This window comes from Parasteatoda tepidariorum, chromosome 2 (assembly GCF_043381705.1).
Source record: "Parasteatoda tepidariorum isolate YZ-2023 chromosome 2, CAS_Ptep_4.0, whole genome shotgun sequence".
Classification (NCBI taxonomy): Eukaryota; Metazoa; Arthropoda; class Arachnida; order Araneae; family Theridiidae; genus Parasteatoda; species Parasteatoda tepidariorum.
Window position 1 is genome coordinate 32,179,028 of NC_092205.1, and position 18,135 is coordinate 32,197,162.

An 18,135-nucleotide genomic window follows, 5' to 3' on the forward strand; every position below is an offset into this window, starting at 1 on the left:
AAAAATTAATAAATAAATAAGATAATAAAATGTTTTAACTAAATAGCACGTATTTCAATATAAATGAATATTACAAGTCTAAACAATGGCTACTGATTGACAGACCCACTTTAGGCGTAGTTACTTTGTAATATCATTGATAAACATTATTCGAATGCATATATTTGTAAGATGCTTATTCAGAACACAATGACATAGCTCGATTCTAATTGAGTCATCCATATCAGGGGCTGTAAGCAAAAATTAGTCGAGGGACCTCTTAATCTTAATTCGAATCTAATATACATCTTATTTAAGTATTTAATCTGGTAGTGTACATTCAACCTAGAAAATAAATCTAAAGAATAGCCAGACTGAATAAGATCAGTTAACATTTACATTAAAACGTTCTTTAATAAACGCGTACATTTAATAATAGTAAACATGCGAGCACAATAATAATCTTTATATGCTGAATTATTCTATTAAACCAGGCAAAAGTATTATCTATGAATTCTGAACTTTAAGTTGAATAATGAGGTTTGAATTACATATTCTTAAAGTCCTTCAAATAACATATTTTTATTTTGTAGATATTGATGAGTGTGCTATAGGCCGAGCCAACTGTCACGTGTTTGCAGACTGTCTTAATTTGCCAGGTTCTTTCATGTGCAGATGCAAAGCGGGTTATCACGGAGATGGAGTATCGTGTGAACGTAAGTATACCATGCTAAGAATGGCATGATAAGCACTGTATTTTACGTATAGAATAAAAGAACAATTTTTTTCTGGTTCAAAACGATTTGAAATTAGCTTTTAAAATACGTAATCATGCTTGGTTTATGACTTTGTGGTTATATTATAGGAAGAAGATCCTGTTCCGACATTAACTGTGACCCAAATGCAGAATGTGTTGATGAACCATTGAGAGGACCTCAGTGTCGGTGTCGAGTTGGCTATGTAGGAAACGGCCAAACCTGTGAAGTTTCTGATGGTGGCGACTGTAGAAGTGTAAGTTATTGTGATTTGAGAGCAGAGTGTATTTACGAGGAGGAAACGAATAAACACACTTGCCGTTGTCGACGAGGCTACACAGGTAATTAAAATTGTTATACTTATTTCATAACAAAAATTTCTTTCATGTTTATAAGAAGCTGAAGAATTCGTTTCTTCATCAACTCAAACGAAATGTTCTTACGTTATTCGAAATAAAGTAGAATGTTACCGTGTTATTCACAAAAATCACTTCATACGCAATCCAACTACACAATATTTCAGTAGTTAAAGTTTATTCGGAATATGGATAGAATAAAATTCATACGAAACATATGCTTAACAAATTTGTCCCAAACGTCCTTCCTTTATACGATAATCTCATTTCATACAAAATGACTTTTTTAAAGAAAATTTATTCATGGAGGTTGTCCAAATGGAAAATTTACGCATGTGGTTTCGTCAGAAATACGATAGCAATAGAAGTGCTTCCTTTCATGGTTAAAAAAGGAAAGAGGATAGTGCATCTCAGACGAAAGACATTTAAAATAAATGTTCAGTCACTCTACGAAGGTTGCCTGTAGAACAGAATAACGCAAGGTAGCATGATTTTCAATTGCAGAAGGTGACTGTCCTTTACTCGAGTTGGAAAAAAAAATGCTGCACAGAGCTTACCAGTCATGTTTCTTCGATTAACAATGAATTCATGGGAGAGGATGGTTTTTTTTTTCTCTCTAGTTTGTCTTGTCGAATCCGGTATTAATACATACCCTTCCAAAAGAAAGAAAATATCCCAGTTGTTTGTTCTAGATAGTGATCATTTTAAATTTAGATTATAAATTTTCACATTAAAACTAACTTCTGCCTCTAAAGACAATTTCATTTACAATAAAAGTGTAACTGCCTGAGATAGATGCGTTTACACATCTATAATAGCTTGATTTTTCATTCACTGTAAATGTTTTAAAAAAGTTCTCACACAACTCCATCTCGCCCAGGTATTAGTAGGGTATTTCAAAGCTCTTGTTCTCAAACTAATACCTGGGCGAAATGGAGTTGTGAGAACTGTCCATTTGAAGTGCGGGGACAAGATCTTCTCACGTCCTCTGTGACTGGTCATTGAGAACCAAGAATAGTAAGTTCGCATAAAAATGCACTGACTGTTCTTTACTTTTAAAACAACCGAAAAATATGTTTTTTCATCTTCTTTTGTCCCACTTTATGTATAATAAATACTTGTGTTCCGTCTTCTATATCTCAGTCTAATGACTGAATTTAACCTTAATCCAAGTATTCTATGTAGATATCCCAATTCGGAGCCGAAAATTATTTATAACTTCAAAAATATTTTTTTTTACATTAACTAATTATTATTATGATAGAATGTTATTAACTAGTAATTTATGACTGTATGGTTTACAAATCAAAAACAATCATTCTAGCTAGATATACCTATTCGGAGCCAAAAACTTAGTTATTCCTGCCTAAGTAAATTTATTGTTACAATAATTAATTAGAATTATGATACAATGTTATTACCAAGTAATTAATGACCATATGGTTTTTCGCTTAAAATTAAGATTTTCTCTCTTGCAGGTGATGGTATTGTGTGTGTTGAAGACAGTTGTGATGTTGCTGATAATTGCAGTCCTGATGGAAGTTGCTTGTATGATGCCGAGGGTGAAGCTTACTATTGCGCGTGTAAGCCAGGATTTTCGGGAGATGGGTACGTCTGTTTACCAGAAGAATCTTTCTCAAGTTGTGATGTCGTTAACAACTGCCATCCATTTGCACAATGCCTTTACGACCAACAGGACCAAAGGTATTCCGTATTTCTAACCATTAGATAAAAGTTTCATTTCGCGCACAGCCTATATGTATTTTTTAACTCTATAATAACAAAAGATATTCAATCTTTTTTGCTACAGGATAACTACAGGATTTTAATAGAATAATATTTATAGGGTGAAAAAACATGTTACTTAGCTAAAAGTATTAAAAAAAATTAATTTAATCCGGGCTATATGTAGAAGGTGATCTTAGAGTATTTATAATTAATGAAAGAAATTCAATAAAAAATTATGATTAAAACGATGCTGTCAAAAAAGAAGAAAAGATATTACAATTATTTAGATAACTTGATATTGATTTTATAGTAAAAGTATAGTATTACAACGATTAGCTGTTATTTTGAAAATATTAAATCGAATTATATTTTTTCAATTCGAACAGGTATCACTGTAGGTGCAATGCTGGGTACAGAGGAGACGGTAGAAATTGCCATCGAGAGGAAGAAATTACATGCGATCAGATAAATCGATGTTCCCCACATGCGCAATGCATTAGAGAAGAATATTCTGGAAAATATATATGTCGTTGTAATGAGGTATCTTTACTTCTCTCTCATTCTTTTTATATGTGTTACTGCAAAAGCCCAAGGTCAAGTAAATCTTAAGTATTACTGGTAGAGCCTAGCTTTTACCACAGTGGCTTGGTGAAGGTCTAAAGTATGCTTTATGAATCCATTTCTGCCTTTTACCAAGACTTATCGGCAAATTTAGTAGTTACCAAGCTACTTTAATAAATCCTATTTTTTACCAGTAAAACCTAGTGTTAACCCGGCTTTTACAGTTGTTTCGGTAAGAACCTAAAGTCTGGTTAATGCTAAGATTTCCTGATACAGCCTAGCTTTCACCAAAATGTCTAAGTTCGAATTATTCTTTACTTTATAGCGTTTGTCGATAGGGTTTTCAGCTGCACTGCAGTTGTCAGAAAAGGCGTCAAAACATTTTCCTTTTAGAAAGACTCAGAAATCGTATGGTTCTGTCCCTTTCATTGGCTTAAAGTTAGTGAATCAGCAGCAAAGTGAGATGAGATGCGTTTTCTTGATGAAGAAGAGTTACTATCGTTTCCTTTTTCTAGCTCCTTAAGCAATATTTTCAATCAATGTCCTGATCCTATTCCAGATAGCAATATAAATTTAATTTTAATGTCAGCAACAATATTTTATTAAACATGTAAAGCTTGAAATAATGTTAAATTAACTATGCTAGTTTATGCGCTATGAAGTTCGCATTGAGCTTGCATAAATAGCCCTTTTATATCGAGAATGAACCTTCCTTTACAAAATAAGGCTTGAAAAACCTTTTGAAATCGAGGATGAATCACCAATCAAGATTAGAAAGCGTTTTCAAACCAAGGATAAATTCACCTTCTCAAGTTTTATCTTAAATTTTATAACCACCAATAAAACAAGGTGTATTTGCGCAGGCTTTTATGTACTTTCTTTAACACTAAACGTAAAGGTTGGCCTGATCATTAAGTTTTCAACACAAAAAAAATGTTGCATATGAGAGCCTGGACAAATCTAAGTTGTCAGTAAAAGCTGAAAAATGATAATTTTTCGTATATTTTTTGCATACCTTTATTAAATCTTTAAGGAAATAAGTTTGGCATGCTTATATTTCCACTAAGCTTAAAAAGTAATTAATTAGTCATCCTTTCTATGCCAACCGAAACGAAAAGATAATTTTTGCCTTAAGGTTGGGGGATAATTCAAGGATGTTTTTTTTTTATTTCTTTTTGATAGGGATATGAAGGAGATGGTTTTTCGTGTGATCCTATTGACGAATGTAATACAGCTGAGAACTGTGATGCAAATGGTCAGTGCGTCTACGACTCAGCTACTCAACGATACAGGTGCCAGTGTTCTCCCGGATACCAAGGCAGGGGTGGCAGAGGCACTTGCTTCCCAGATCCCGAAGCATCGTGCAACGTTCGAAACACGTGTCATGAAAGTGCAAGTTGCATCTATGATGACGTTAACTCACGATACAGGTGCCAGTGCAATCCAGGTTATGAAGGAGACGGACATAGATGTGAAAAAACTGCCGTAGCATGTAACGTCATCAATAGCTGTCACGTGAGAGCAGAATGCTTATATGATCCATCATCACGAGGATACAGGTATGTGATTTTTATCACAAAATGTATAACTGCGTCATAGCGAGACACAAATTCGAAATTAATTTTTTATGTAAGCAAAACCAAGGATATATAAAAATTTTGTTATAATTTTAACAGAACTTCATTTGTTTCGTAATTTTTCTAGATTCTGTAATTCAAAATGTATAAAGGTATTATTTCCGTTATTCTTTCTAATCCCTATTTTCTCATTTAATAGTTGATTGTTTATGTTTTCAATAAATTATAGAGTTTAACACTTTAAATCGGCTGAAGACAACTTTTATGCATAATTTTCCTTTTTTTTTATTGAAAATGGAATAGCTTATTTTTTTTAAATCTTTTAGTGTCTTTTTTGGAATAATCTACTTTAACTTTTCCGATAAAATTTTCTTTTCTTTTGAAATATTTGCGATACATTAATTTCTATCATCCATTTTAGTATTAAAGAAATATTGTGCAGTCTACAGCTGTATTACAAATTGTATATTATTATTTCTTTAATTTACTTACAATTTATTTAGCGTTTTCATTGATTCAACCATTTATTGATTCGATCATTTACTGATTTCCCCATTAATTATTAGATTACATCGCTTATTCACCGGTGCGCAGATTTTATTTATACGCTTCATTTGCTAAATCGAAAATCATTTATAATAACAACTTCCACAACTTCGTGAACCTATACGTTTTAAAAAATGAAGTAAACAATCGTAAAAATTACCTCTTGAAAATAAAATAACTAGACAAACACACAGATATTCTAAAGAAAAAAAAAAAATGATTTCTTACGAAATACCTGAAACCAACAATCGTCATAGTGACGGGAAATACTATAAAAACACTAACTATAAAATAATGCTAGTTCGAGTAAAGATTCTCTTTCTCTAACTTTACGGAGATTCATTACTTGTAGATTATAATATTTATAGATTTCAATGCATCGTATATTTTTATTATTCACAGATGCCAATGTATATCTGGCTATGAAGGAGATGGTCACTATTGTCGAGCTGCTAGATCTTGCGTAGAAGATCGCTATCAATGTGATCGAAACGCAGAATGTGTTCCAAATCACGCAAGTGGACAATATGATTGTCGATGCTTACAAGGATTTATCGGAGATGGTTTGTCCTGTACTGGTAAGGCATATAATTTCCTTACGACTCATAAATTTGTGTAAATCTTCCACGTATTAAGATGTTCTGTGATTCCAAATCCACCATTGCCAATTTTGATAAAATTTGAGACACAAATGGCTAAACCTGCTGAATTAATTCTATATTAACTATTAAACTATATAAACATTCGATTCGATAGTTGTTCAGTTTCGATCAGTTTCAACATAATAAAAATATTGTTCAACTTTAGCAATAATTAAAGATTTTGCATCTAAAATTTCGCGTAATAGACAGTTAACACGATATTGTTGCACTATAAAAATTTCATATTTTTTTAAAAATAAAAAAAACATTTATATTAAAGATAATATATAAATTTTTTTATTAAAATCCAAAATGTTCCGCATGGATTACCTTTAATACATATTTTTAGAAACCTAGTGAAAATAAAAACAAAAAAGTTTGCATATAAGTGGTCAAAAATGAATGAATAACGGAAGAAAAACCGAAAGCACCTCAGAAATTTAAATAATTCCTATTTCGTTAGGCGAGGCAGAAAACTTTCAAACGGGCTTGAGAACTGGCGAAAACAGAATGGGGTGAAAAGTGACATTTCGACGCACTTCAAAGTTTTATTAGACAATCAAACTGATTTTGATATTTTTCCTCCTTTCTTTCTCTGATGAGACGATGCAAGAAACAGCACGCGCTTCTAAACCTAACTTTATTCCTCTTTGTTTACACACACACTGAACAACAAAATTAATAGAAAAAATAGAACATGAATAATAGCGCCCTCTAGTGATGAGGCAAACTGAATTTAAGGCCGAACATTCTCAACAGTGATTCGACAGACTTCAATTGAATTTTAAATATACGACTTTTTTAAAATTCCATTTATCAGGAACCATTTAACCGATTTCGCTCAAATTTTGTATTTTACCATAGAAAATTTAAAATGATATAAAAAATTGCATGCCTTGCAATTCAAATTTTGTTCGACTGTTATTAAATAAATTAATAAATATTTAATAAAACTTATTTATTATTATTATTTTTTTGCATTGAATTATCTTTGGCTAAACAGTTTTTATAATTGTGTGCAAAATTTTTTCTATTCGCTCAAAAATTTCTCGAAATATGGCGAAGTGTGCAATAAGTAAAGTTAACATTAAAAGGTCAATAGACCGCTCTTTTGACCAAACTATGGGGACCATATTTTGGTCAAGTTACCCGCTATGTTTTGGGGGTCAGAAATCTGAATCCATCGTATGTTTATTCAGAAAAATTTCGTTTTTGTGTCTGATTTCATAACTTAAAATATCGTCTGCACTAATTAATTAGCATATTTCAGATCACATCCTCGAACCATTTAGATTGAGTCCTAGAACGTGAAGATCCAATCATTAAGTCAAAAGTTGGTCCTCTTTTTCCCTTTTGATAAGGATTTTAAATATATAAACTAAGAGCGGGTCACTATGGAACACCCTGCTCTTATAAGTAATAAAATTTTGTTTTCACAATCTTTGAAGATGCTAAAATGTTTCAAAACAGCATGCCGACATCTCAAAACTGATGTAAATCGGTAATTTATTAGATGACTTAAGTTAAGTGTTTAAGATGGACGCGATAATAGTCTACTTGAAATAGAATGGCTATTAATACATATGTTTTTTTCTTTCTTTTTTTGTAGCTTTAGCACATCATAGTGGTGGACATTTGGTGTTTGCTCATGGTATGTCTCTTCTTCGAGTACCATCCGTGCCAACCAAGAGTAATCCGGGACAACTGCTTTTGATGGAGCCTCATCAAACGCCTGTTGGATTAGCCACTGATTGTAAGCTCGGGCAAATATACTGGGCTGATGCTTCTTTAAAAGTAATTCGAAAAGCTAATTACAACGGTTCAGAAGTTACAATGGTTATCTCGGATGGTAAGTGAAAATATTAAAATTTTTAATAAAGTTCATATGATGATAAAAGTAACAACTACCAATCAATTGAAAAGAAAATACGTATTGACATATAGCTTATCTATGTGCCTCTCTTATAATTATGTGTGTATATATATACACCAAAGAGCCATTACATTATGACCACCCTCCATCTCTAACAATGGGCTCGCCCAGGTTTTCATGGTTTCTCGGCCAGGAACAATGTTTTCATGGTGCACATTAGGACCCATAATCCTCATGCAACAATCCATGACGTCTGTAAGCTACTTGAACATAGTTGCAGACTAGGTTTACCCATTCATGGCAACAGTTTTTCCTGCGGGGGATGGTGCTTACCAACAGGATAATGCACCATGTCATAAGGGTCGAATCGTTATGGATTGGTTCGAGGGACATTCCAGTGACTTTCAAATCATGTCTTGGCCCTCAAACTCACCTGACCTTAATCCAATAGAGCATTCGTGATGCCACGCTACCCCCTCGCAATGTGAGGGAATTGCAGGACCAGTTGGTGAGCGCTTGGTACCAGAAACCTCAGACTACCTTGTGGAATCAATGCCAAGGCGGGTGCTAGCAGTTTTGAGGGATAAAGGTGGTCCTACATGTTGTTAGCAGGGTGGTCATAATGTAATGGCTCTTCAGTGTATATATATATATATATATTAATAAAGTGTAAATTTCCCAGTTTAATTTTAACGATACCAAAACCGAAACATTTAGATTAAAATTTGCTAATTAAAAGTTTTTGTTATTGTAAAATTTGTAATTTAAATTTTTTGTTGTTGCATGAAGAAAAACTTTTATAACAAATCCAGTAGGTTAGAAATAAATGAATATTTAGGTGCATTGTAGGGGAAAATTTCTTTATGGTGGTGTCCTTTGAATATACATTTCTTTTTCCGACACTCTAACTACAAGCAAAAATATATAATATATATTTAAACAATAAAAATATATATTTAAACAATTTTTAATTAGAAAAAAGTAGTCTAACAGTAATTTAAAAAAAATCTGTTAGGTTATCAAAATTATATTTGCACAAAAATATAAAATCCAAATTTAATAGCTTCAAACTTGGCATTGTTTTTGAAAGACGTAGAAATTACTTAGTTAAATAAAGTATTTATAATCTTGTTAAAATATGAATTTATATTTCAGATATGTTATCTCCGGAAGGTGTTGCAATCGATTGGCCTGGTAGAAATTTATATTGGACTGATTCAGGAAAGGATACGATTGAAGTTGCTGGCCTAACAAACAAGTTTAGAAAAGTGTTGATTTCTGAAGATTTAAGCAATCCGCGAGGCATAGCAATACATCCAGGATTAGGGTAGGTATATCACACATACTTGTAAAATTAGTTCTATAATGAGATGCGTACAATAAAAGGAGAAGATTAAAACGGAAATGTCTAAATGATGTAATGGAATTAAATCGACACTTTTTCAATGAAAATCGCATATTTTTGTTATGAAAAGAATTTTCGATCCTTCTCGCTCCCGTGATAAAGACGGGGCGAGGTTTCGCCCTCTATTTCTCCTTCCCGTGAAATTCCCGGGCTGGAGTGTTTGGTAGTAACGTGCCAATAAGAATACAACTAATTCATTTCTTTTACCCGGAAAACATCTTATTCTCATTTTACACACCAGATGGCAGTACCAGCATATTTTTAAGGTAATTGTAGATAGTTATTTTATTTTAAACTAGATGTCAGCACTAATCAAATACGTGTATTTGACAGAATAGGCACTTTTATGACCGTTTTCTTGAAAATTACCGATCCTTAAGGGGTTAAAAAGAAATTTATTGAATACGTTAAGTAGTGATGGGTAACCTTTTTACACACACTGAGAAAAAAAATGATCAAAACTACCAAAATATGGTAAAATGTACTGAGTTTCTGGATCTATGAGAACGCCAAAAATATCATTCATTTTTACCGAAGTGCATCAGAAAGTATTTTGGTATAATTAGCAAAATATATTGTTTCTAAATCAATGATAAAATTTGGCAATTTTATCATGATACCTTAAAGCATGGCATAAAAACCATTTATTCGGTTAAATTTACTTTTTAGTTTTGTATTTTTTTACTAAATATGCGGTAATGAGAAGGATAATTTTTAAAGCCAGAATTTCTGATGAAGCATTGCAATATGAACGAAAAGGTTACCAAATAAATGATATATATACATTTTGGTTTTTATTATCAAAATAATGTTGTTGTTTTTTAAATGTTATTAACATAGAGTGCAGTAATTTCACTAGAATTTGTTTTCTTTGTGCTCATTTCCTACCCTTCAGTATATTTTTTAACAATAAAATGCTTATACATTAACCCCTTCCTTCTCGCTCCCGTGAAACTGACGGGGTGGAATTTCGCCCGCTATTTCTCACTCCCGTGATATTGACGGGCTGGAGTGTTCAGTAGTAACGCGGCAATAAGAATAAAACTAATTCATTTCTTTTGCCCCGAAAACATTTTATTTCTCATTTTACACACCTGATGGCAGTACCAGGATATTTTTAAGGTCATTGTAGATAGTTTATTTTTAACTAGTTGCAGCACTAATCAATTACGTAATACAAATACAAAAGCCAAAAAAATAGGCACTTTTATGACCGTTTCTTGAAAATTAATCGACTGTTAAGGGGTTAACCTTTTGTTGAGGTGACTCATAGGAGATTAAATTTCTCAACAGTGAACGGTAAGGATTAGGTTTATTATCTCAGCAATAGTGTTTGGGAGCTCATTAGATAACTCATTTTTTTTCAACCATGAAATCGAAAAATCCAAGAAAATTCAATAAAATAATGCTATCGTATTCTTTTCTTTTTTAACTTGCTATTATTGTTACTACAAAAAATTAAAAAAGAGGAAAAAAAAACATTATAAGCGTGTAACGTAATTTATTTTATTAAATCAAAATGTATGATTTAGGAAAACCCCGTGAGGAGCTTAAAACCAACATATTTACGACCGACTGTATTTTTTGCTTAAACGAGGTTATTACGTTTCTATAAGCTATTTATTAAAACAAGAATAATTTTTACTTTTAACAGGAAAATGTACTGGACCGATTGGAGTAGAAATTCACCAAAAATTGAAATGGCTAACATGGACGGTACAGGAAGATCAGACTTAGTGAACGACAACCTCGGTCTCCCTAATATGATCGTTATTGATTTTGACCGAAATAATTTATGCTGGACTGATTCAGGTTTGAAACTTTAACTTTTTAAGTGTATATAACGCAACACCAAATAGTAAAAAAAAAATACCTACTATATACAAGCTTAACGCTGTTTTTCAAAACTCTGTCTCCAAGGAAAATGAATAAAAACCAGAGTTTAAGTGCCTTACACTTGAAGCAATACCTTCATTTTAAACTATATATATAATCTTGCCGTGAAGAATTATCTTCATGAAGAATTATCTTATGGGCTTCAGAACAGACAAATAACTTAAATGTTTTAAAAGTTATTAAACTTTTTTAAAAATCGTGAATTTTGCTGCATTTTCCAACCTAGATGAAAATTATCAAAATCACTGCCTTATTCTCAGTTTTTGATAAGTCCAAACAGTAAAGAATTAGAGTAAGTTTTTAAATATTAAAAAATTAGATCACAAACGCATTTAATTTTCACAAAGCTGTGGTTATTCTCTATATTGACGTTTTGTGCCATTTTCAAAGTAAGCGTAGACACCGCTGGCATTAGATATAGGCTAAACTTGACCTAACAGTCATGAGTAACAGTTCTTTCTCATTACCTTAAAATAATTATCTTTTGAACTGTGCAATCTAAAAAATCCATTTCTACGTCGAGAACTGACGTCATAAACTAACTGCAGGTCGAAATTCTTCTTCTTCAGCACGACAGCCCCTTACAGGCCTTGGCTGCCTCAACCACGCGTAGCCTCCAACGCCTCCTATTCATGGCGACTTTTTTCCAGTTGTTAATCTTTATTACTTTGAGATCTTTAGTAGTGTCGTCCAGCCATCTAGTTGGAGGTCTTCCTCTGGCCCGAGATCCAGAAGGATTTTTAAAGGTAGCGAGCGATCCGTACTGCATTGTTAATTCTTCCAATACTTGTGTGCAATAAAATTAAGTGTAGTGAAATGAACTAGAAAATTTCTTTAAAAAAATGCATGAACATTAAAAAAAATTTTGAGCGGGAATTCAAAAATGTAAAAAAAACTATTAAAATAAAAAATGGTGCAAAATACTAAAAAAAAAAAAAAACTACAAAATGAAAAAAAAAATTGTTACTTAAATATTTGCTAAATGTAGGAAAATTAATTTCTCAAATTATCAAAAAAAAAAAAAATCATTTTTCTTCTGGTAATTGGAAGGAAAAAAAAAAAAAAAAAACTAATTTTGAGTCTGCCTTCAAAGTGAAAATGTCTACATTATGAATCTATTGCTTGATGTGCGCTATCAGATAAAATTTGAAAGAAAAAAATGCAAAATAATTTAACTTATTTCATGAAAAAAAAAATTATTGTTAGCTTGCCATGCATTTTTAGAACGATCCCTTAAAAAGGCAGTAAGCATTAATAAACAAATGCTAAAAAATCATCCAAAAATGTTGATTTATCCTGCTATAGGCAGAATCAAGTGAAATAGCAGGGCAAAAGATATTTTTCTTTACAGCAGATTAGGTTTCATGTTCAAAAAAAAAAAGACATAACCCTATATAACTTTTGTTCTAATAATCACATTTTTACTTACTAATAACTTATTTTAATGGTATGAATTCTATATTCTATTTTACCTAAAATATGCTAATTAACTAATGATAACTATTTATTAAGTTGCGGAACTATACATAAAAACATACTTTTCCCGACAAATTTGGATTTTTGATTATCGGAATAGGGGAGGGGGTTAACACAATCTAGAAAATAAGGTTCTTATAGTTTGCAGGAGAGTAATGGAAAGTTTGGGACCCTAACTGTTTATTTCTCATTTTCCATCACATCTTTAAATGTATAACCATCCACTCATGAGACTCGTTAACCGAAAGATAGTTTCATGGATAAAAATTTTTTTTTATAATTATTTTTTTTTAACAACAGCCAAAGAAATTTTGAACTTTTTGGGCATTCATTTTCAACACCATCTTAGATTATGTAACTTCAATGACAAAATAAAAAATTCGAACTTCATCGTTCAAATAGTTTATGAATAGTGAACATTTAAATAAAATCCTTTTTAAATTATAAAACTCAGAAACTAATCAACCGATAAAATTACATTGTTTAAAATAATGTAAACACTCGGATTCTGATTCAAAAATTGTCCGACTTCAGTAGATGAGAGCAAGAATTTTTAAATTGTGTTATTACTTTTCGAGATAAGGAAAAAAAAAACACTATTGGGTACAAACTTTTGACTACTCTCTTAGCTAAACTTATTGGGATTGCATACTATTGATGATCAAAAATCCAAATTCGTTGAAAAAAAGGGTGTTTATTTATAGAAAGTATGTTTTGGGGTCTAATTCTTTAATTCAACTAATATCTAGTACCAATTAATTAGAATATTTGAGGCCAATCGCTTAAATTATTAAGATTGGAAAATCTTTTAAATTATTAAGTAGGCGAAAATCCGATCATTCGATAAATGCTATTTCAGGGTGATATTTTTTGCTTACTGTACTAGAATCTATCCAAAGGATTCTCAATTTTTACTGTTTATTGTTATTTACAGGATTAGGAAGAATAGAGTGTATAGCATTAAACGGCCAAAGCAGAAGAATTGTGTACACACCAGCAGCTTATCCATTTGGTATTGCAATCCATGAAAACCATATCTATTGGACAGATTGGGAAATGTAAGAATAATTTTCTTTTTCAACCCATCCATCAAACTTTGTAGTAATAAGTACCTTTTTGCTGAAGATTTAGTGCTAAAGCTAAGGTGATAATTTCTTATTTGGCTGCCCCTTTGGTCTTAAAAATCCATAATTTCAAATCAAAACATAATTTACATTATATTACTTGTTTTATCAAAATAAATTTTTAAAAAAATGTGTTACCAGTTTTAATCATTTTGGGGAGAAAAAAAAGATAGAAAGAAAGAACATTAGATAATGCGAAAGTTAGGCCGTTATAGGATCAACTTTCAATGCAAAACCAACGTTTCCAATATAAGTAATGCTATTGAAGACTAAAATATGCAAAAACGAATAAAATTAAGTAAGGGTAAGTTCGATTCGTATAAATACCAGTCTCTTAGTTACAAAGATCCTACTGATGAGAAAGATTTAGTTAAAAGAACTATCATATCAGCTAATTAGAGACTAATTTCGTGGCAAAAGCAAAGGTAATGTGGACAGTATTACGAACAGAGTTTTACTTCTCAGACAAGCTAGGGTGGAATATTACACCATCACCGGGAATAGATAGTCTTTCATAGGGTGCTCAGTGCTTTAATCACAGTGCGATCGCGACTTTATGGATATATGTAATAATGCATACATTATTTATTCTATTCTTCTTATATAGAAAACTATTGAGTTCTTCAAATTTTTGAAAATAGAAAACAAACATACTTTTAATATCTTGCCGCAAATCGATTCTTGCTCCTCTGGATGGTGATGACCTACAGTTTGGGAAATGTTGCCTTACAATGGTAATGTTTTTTTTTTTTCTTTCCAGATTGAACTCAAGATTACAATTTTAAAAAAGTAAAGCAAATAATTCAAACAAAACTTAAAACAGAAGGTAAATAAAATGTAGCATCCTATTTCCCAATTTTCGGATATGGTGAGACAGTAAATGTAACTGATGCACATATATTTAGTCAGTATTTACTGAGCTACCTGGAATTTACCAAAGCAGTTTAAAATCACTATAGATATTTCAACAATTCCTGTTTTTAGAACACAAAAGACATCTTTACAATAAAAAATGTTTTCTTTCCTAGAAAATTCTTACACCGAGTGGATGTTAATGGAGGCGAAGCAGAGCCTCTAGAAGTACCTGCAGGAGGTAGTGGAAAAATGTATGGATTAGTCTCGTTACCCTCATACTGTCCATCAGGTATTTATGTTTATCATTATTGTATACTAAAATTATTCATTTTCCTCAGCTAACGTAAAAATTAAATATCTTTTCACAATTTTCGCTAACATTTACTTTAATAATTTTAAATTACATTAGCTCATCTATCATTTTTTATCGCGGTTATAACAGGTGTGGCAGTATCTGGAACAATTAGTTCAAAAAAGATATTCAAAGTTTGTTTATCATTGAAAAATTTTCATATGTAATAAAATCTTAAAAGTTTATCATATAATCCTTTTTTTCGTCTTTCTTTTAAATGCACTTTTACTCAAATTTTTAGAAAATAATGATGGCCAAAACGACTGCAGTGCATTGCTTGGTAGCGATAGTTGACAAAGAAGTGAATTATTTTCCTCATTTATAGAAGGGGATTTATCCTTCAAACAATTAATAGGAAACTCTTAGTTATTCAAAGACTTTCTAAGATACAGTAATCAACAGATAAAAAAGTTTCACCTTCAAAATGAATGGAAGTAAAGTATACATTTATTTGACAAGGAAATAACTATTAAGGTGATAACGAAAAAAATAATTTTATACTACTATTTTATTTACTATAGGCTTGATTTTTATAGTTTTATCAATGAAAAAAAAAATCCATTAACCAAACTACGTCTGTCCTGAAATTAGTTTAATTAATCTAGGATCTAATAACAATTGGGACAGTATAGTTGCTACGAAACACAATCCCTTCTTTCATCACCCATTCTAGTTTCTTGAAAATTCTTTGGTAAATTGATAAATGAGAATGCCTACTACTACAATGTTTTCTTTATTTCTACCATGAACAGCACTTTCAACCATTTTAAGGGCTCAGTTTTTTAAAGACTATGGTAGGAATGCCACATAATTTTGATCCTGGTCAGCACCAGTGCTGGTACCCATCCCACCAAACTTCCACATCACAACCAACAAGTAGACTTTCAGCCACAAACAGATTTATATTCCCCTTACTGCATAAACACGCCAGTTGTCTTGTTGGCTATCAGGCTTGAACTCATTACCCCTAGCTCAATCAGTGGTTTGAGCTATTGCCTCCTACTATGAACATATTCTATTACCTTTATTGTTATATCCTGCATTCCATTATATTCACCATATTATTTTTCAGTGGGCAGTCCATGTGCTGTTGACAATGGAGGGTGCAGATACCTATGCTTGCCTGATGGAAAAGGAAGCAGATCTTGCGTCTGTCCAGATTCAAGTGAAGATGGTGAACAGATTGAATGCTCAGACAGATCTTGATTTAAACATCTTTTCCCATGAATGAACAATTAGTGAATCATTTGATTCATCATTCCTATGAAAAACTCATGCTGCATGCCTGTCAGTTCATTTCATAAGCATTTAAGTACATAAATGGAATTTTTTTAGTGGAGCAACACACATATATATATGTATTTCATTTTTCTTTCATCTAATAAACAATTTTTATCTATAATATGCCAGTTAATTATTTTATTCTTTTAAATGACCATAGATAATAAGTATAGGTGCAATAAAAAAAATATACAAGGATGCAGATTTATTATAAAATCAAGCTACGGTGGGAGTGAATAATTTTGCTAACTGAATTAAGGCATATTGCAAAATGATTCCTAACAATTATTGAAAATATTAAAAAAAGTGATTGACCTTTTAATTTATTACTTAAAAAAGTCATAAAAGTACTTTTTTCTGTTATAAAACTAAGTTACTGAAACAATAACGGCAGTAAGTGAGATTAGAAACTTTTAACATTTGGATATACTTAGTAAGAGAGAACTTTTATTTTATGCTGATTTAGAGATGTGACACAAATTTTTGATGCACATTATATACGATTTTATTATATCGTTTTTGAGAATCATTTTTAAGGTATTCAAACCAAATTTTATGTTTGAATTCTCAAGTTCGAAATACAGTATACTCTCGATATCTCAAAGGTGAAGAGATGCTACAAAATTTCGAGATAGCATGCTCAGAACTAAATATGTTCTAGAAAGTGGAAAGATATATTCTTAGTAAGTACACTAAAAAGTAGAGTAATGAAACATAAAAATTACTAATAAATATGTATGTAATGATAATTGACTATAAGTCTAAATACAGTAATGATAGTTTCATTTTTTAAAGTAAGACAAAAATAATTATGCATTAAATAAAAAAATAATTGGTTTACAATAAACTTACATTGTAATTTTTCTGAAAGAATTCCATTTCTACTTCGAAAAACATTCGACATAACCAGGTTTTGAGAAGAAACTCTTCAACACAGGAATTCAAATTAACATTATGTGGATATGTAATGGCACGGGTAAAAAATATTTTTTTGACATAACAGGGTATTCGAGATATGGAGAGCATACTGCACTTTTTTTTTAAACTTAATAATTATAATCATTATGAATTTAAATATGTTATGGGTAGATCAGGGTGTGTAGCCAAATCTTCCGACAAAAAATAAGCAGCTTTTAAGCAAAAAATATTTTTGAGCACTATGTACGTTAACAAAATGCAAAATAATTTTCAAAGACTTTACATGATCAAGACAAAATAACTAGTTTCTGACAGAGAACTATTTTCTTTATTATATTAGCCATTATAAAATGATCAAGAGATTTTTCAATTCGATATCTGAGGGTGGAAAATGAAGCCTGAAATTGAGAGTATCTTGCAAAATGCAGCAGAGCTGCACATGAGAGTGCAATAATCTCACAGTAGATGCACATGCAGACTCGCAAGTAATTCCTTACACATGTAAAATGATTGCAGCTTTAATATGCTATGGACTGAAGGTACGCCAAAATGGATTGTTGTTGAATGAATTGTGAAAATGTTGGATAGAACAATGTAAAAAGCATGCTTTTGCATAATATGTGGTGAAAATCGAGATTGTAAAGAAAAAAAATCTCATTTTTGAAAAAGCACCCAATGAAAAAAGCACCTTTAAAGGCTTTTAAAAAACGAAAATAAGCATTTTTTAAAAACACTACACACCATGTAGATGATAATTCCAAGATCCATAATGTAAGACTGTAATGTAAATATTCATTGAAAAACTAGATTAG

General features: G+C 31.3%; 1 protein-coding gene across 1 annotated transcript in view; it reads left to right on the forward strand.

Annotated features, from left to right (window-relative positions):
- LOC107436951 (Nidogen) overlaps positions 1 to 16,526 on the forward strand; it is a 36,100-nt gene extending 19,574 nt beyond the window's left edge. The window contains exons 10-21 of the mRNA XM_043049784.2: positions 573 to 695; positions 845 to 1,075; positions 2,569 to 2,794; positions 3,205 to 3,358; positions 4,562 to 4,938; positions 5,905 to 6,080; positions 7,753 to 7,992; positions 9,172 to 9,343; positions 11,076 to 11,233; positions 13,728 to 13,851; positions 14,946 to 15,061; positions 16,197 to 16,526. Of these exons, the coding sequence (XP_042905718.1) occupies positions 573 to 695; positions 845 to 1,075; positions 2,569 to 2,794; positions 3,205 to 3,358; positions 4,562 to 4,938; positions 5,905 to 6,080; positions 7,753 to 7,992; positions 9,172 to 9,343; positions 11,076 to 11,233; positions 13,728 to 13,851; positions 14,946 to 15,061; positions 16,197 to 16,330 (2,231 nt within the window). The 3' untranslated portion in view covers positions 16,331 to 16,526. The remainder of the gene's footprint in view (positions 1 to 572; positions 696 to 844; positions 1,076 to 2,568; positions 2,795 to 3,204; positions 3,359 to 4,561; positions 4,939 to 5,904; positions 6,081 to 7,752; positions 7,993 to 9,171; positions 9,344 to 11,075; positions 11,234 to 13,727; positions 13,852 to 14,945; positions 15,062 to 16,196) is intronic.
- Positions 16,527 to 18,135: the final 1,609 nt, after the last annotated feature.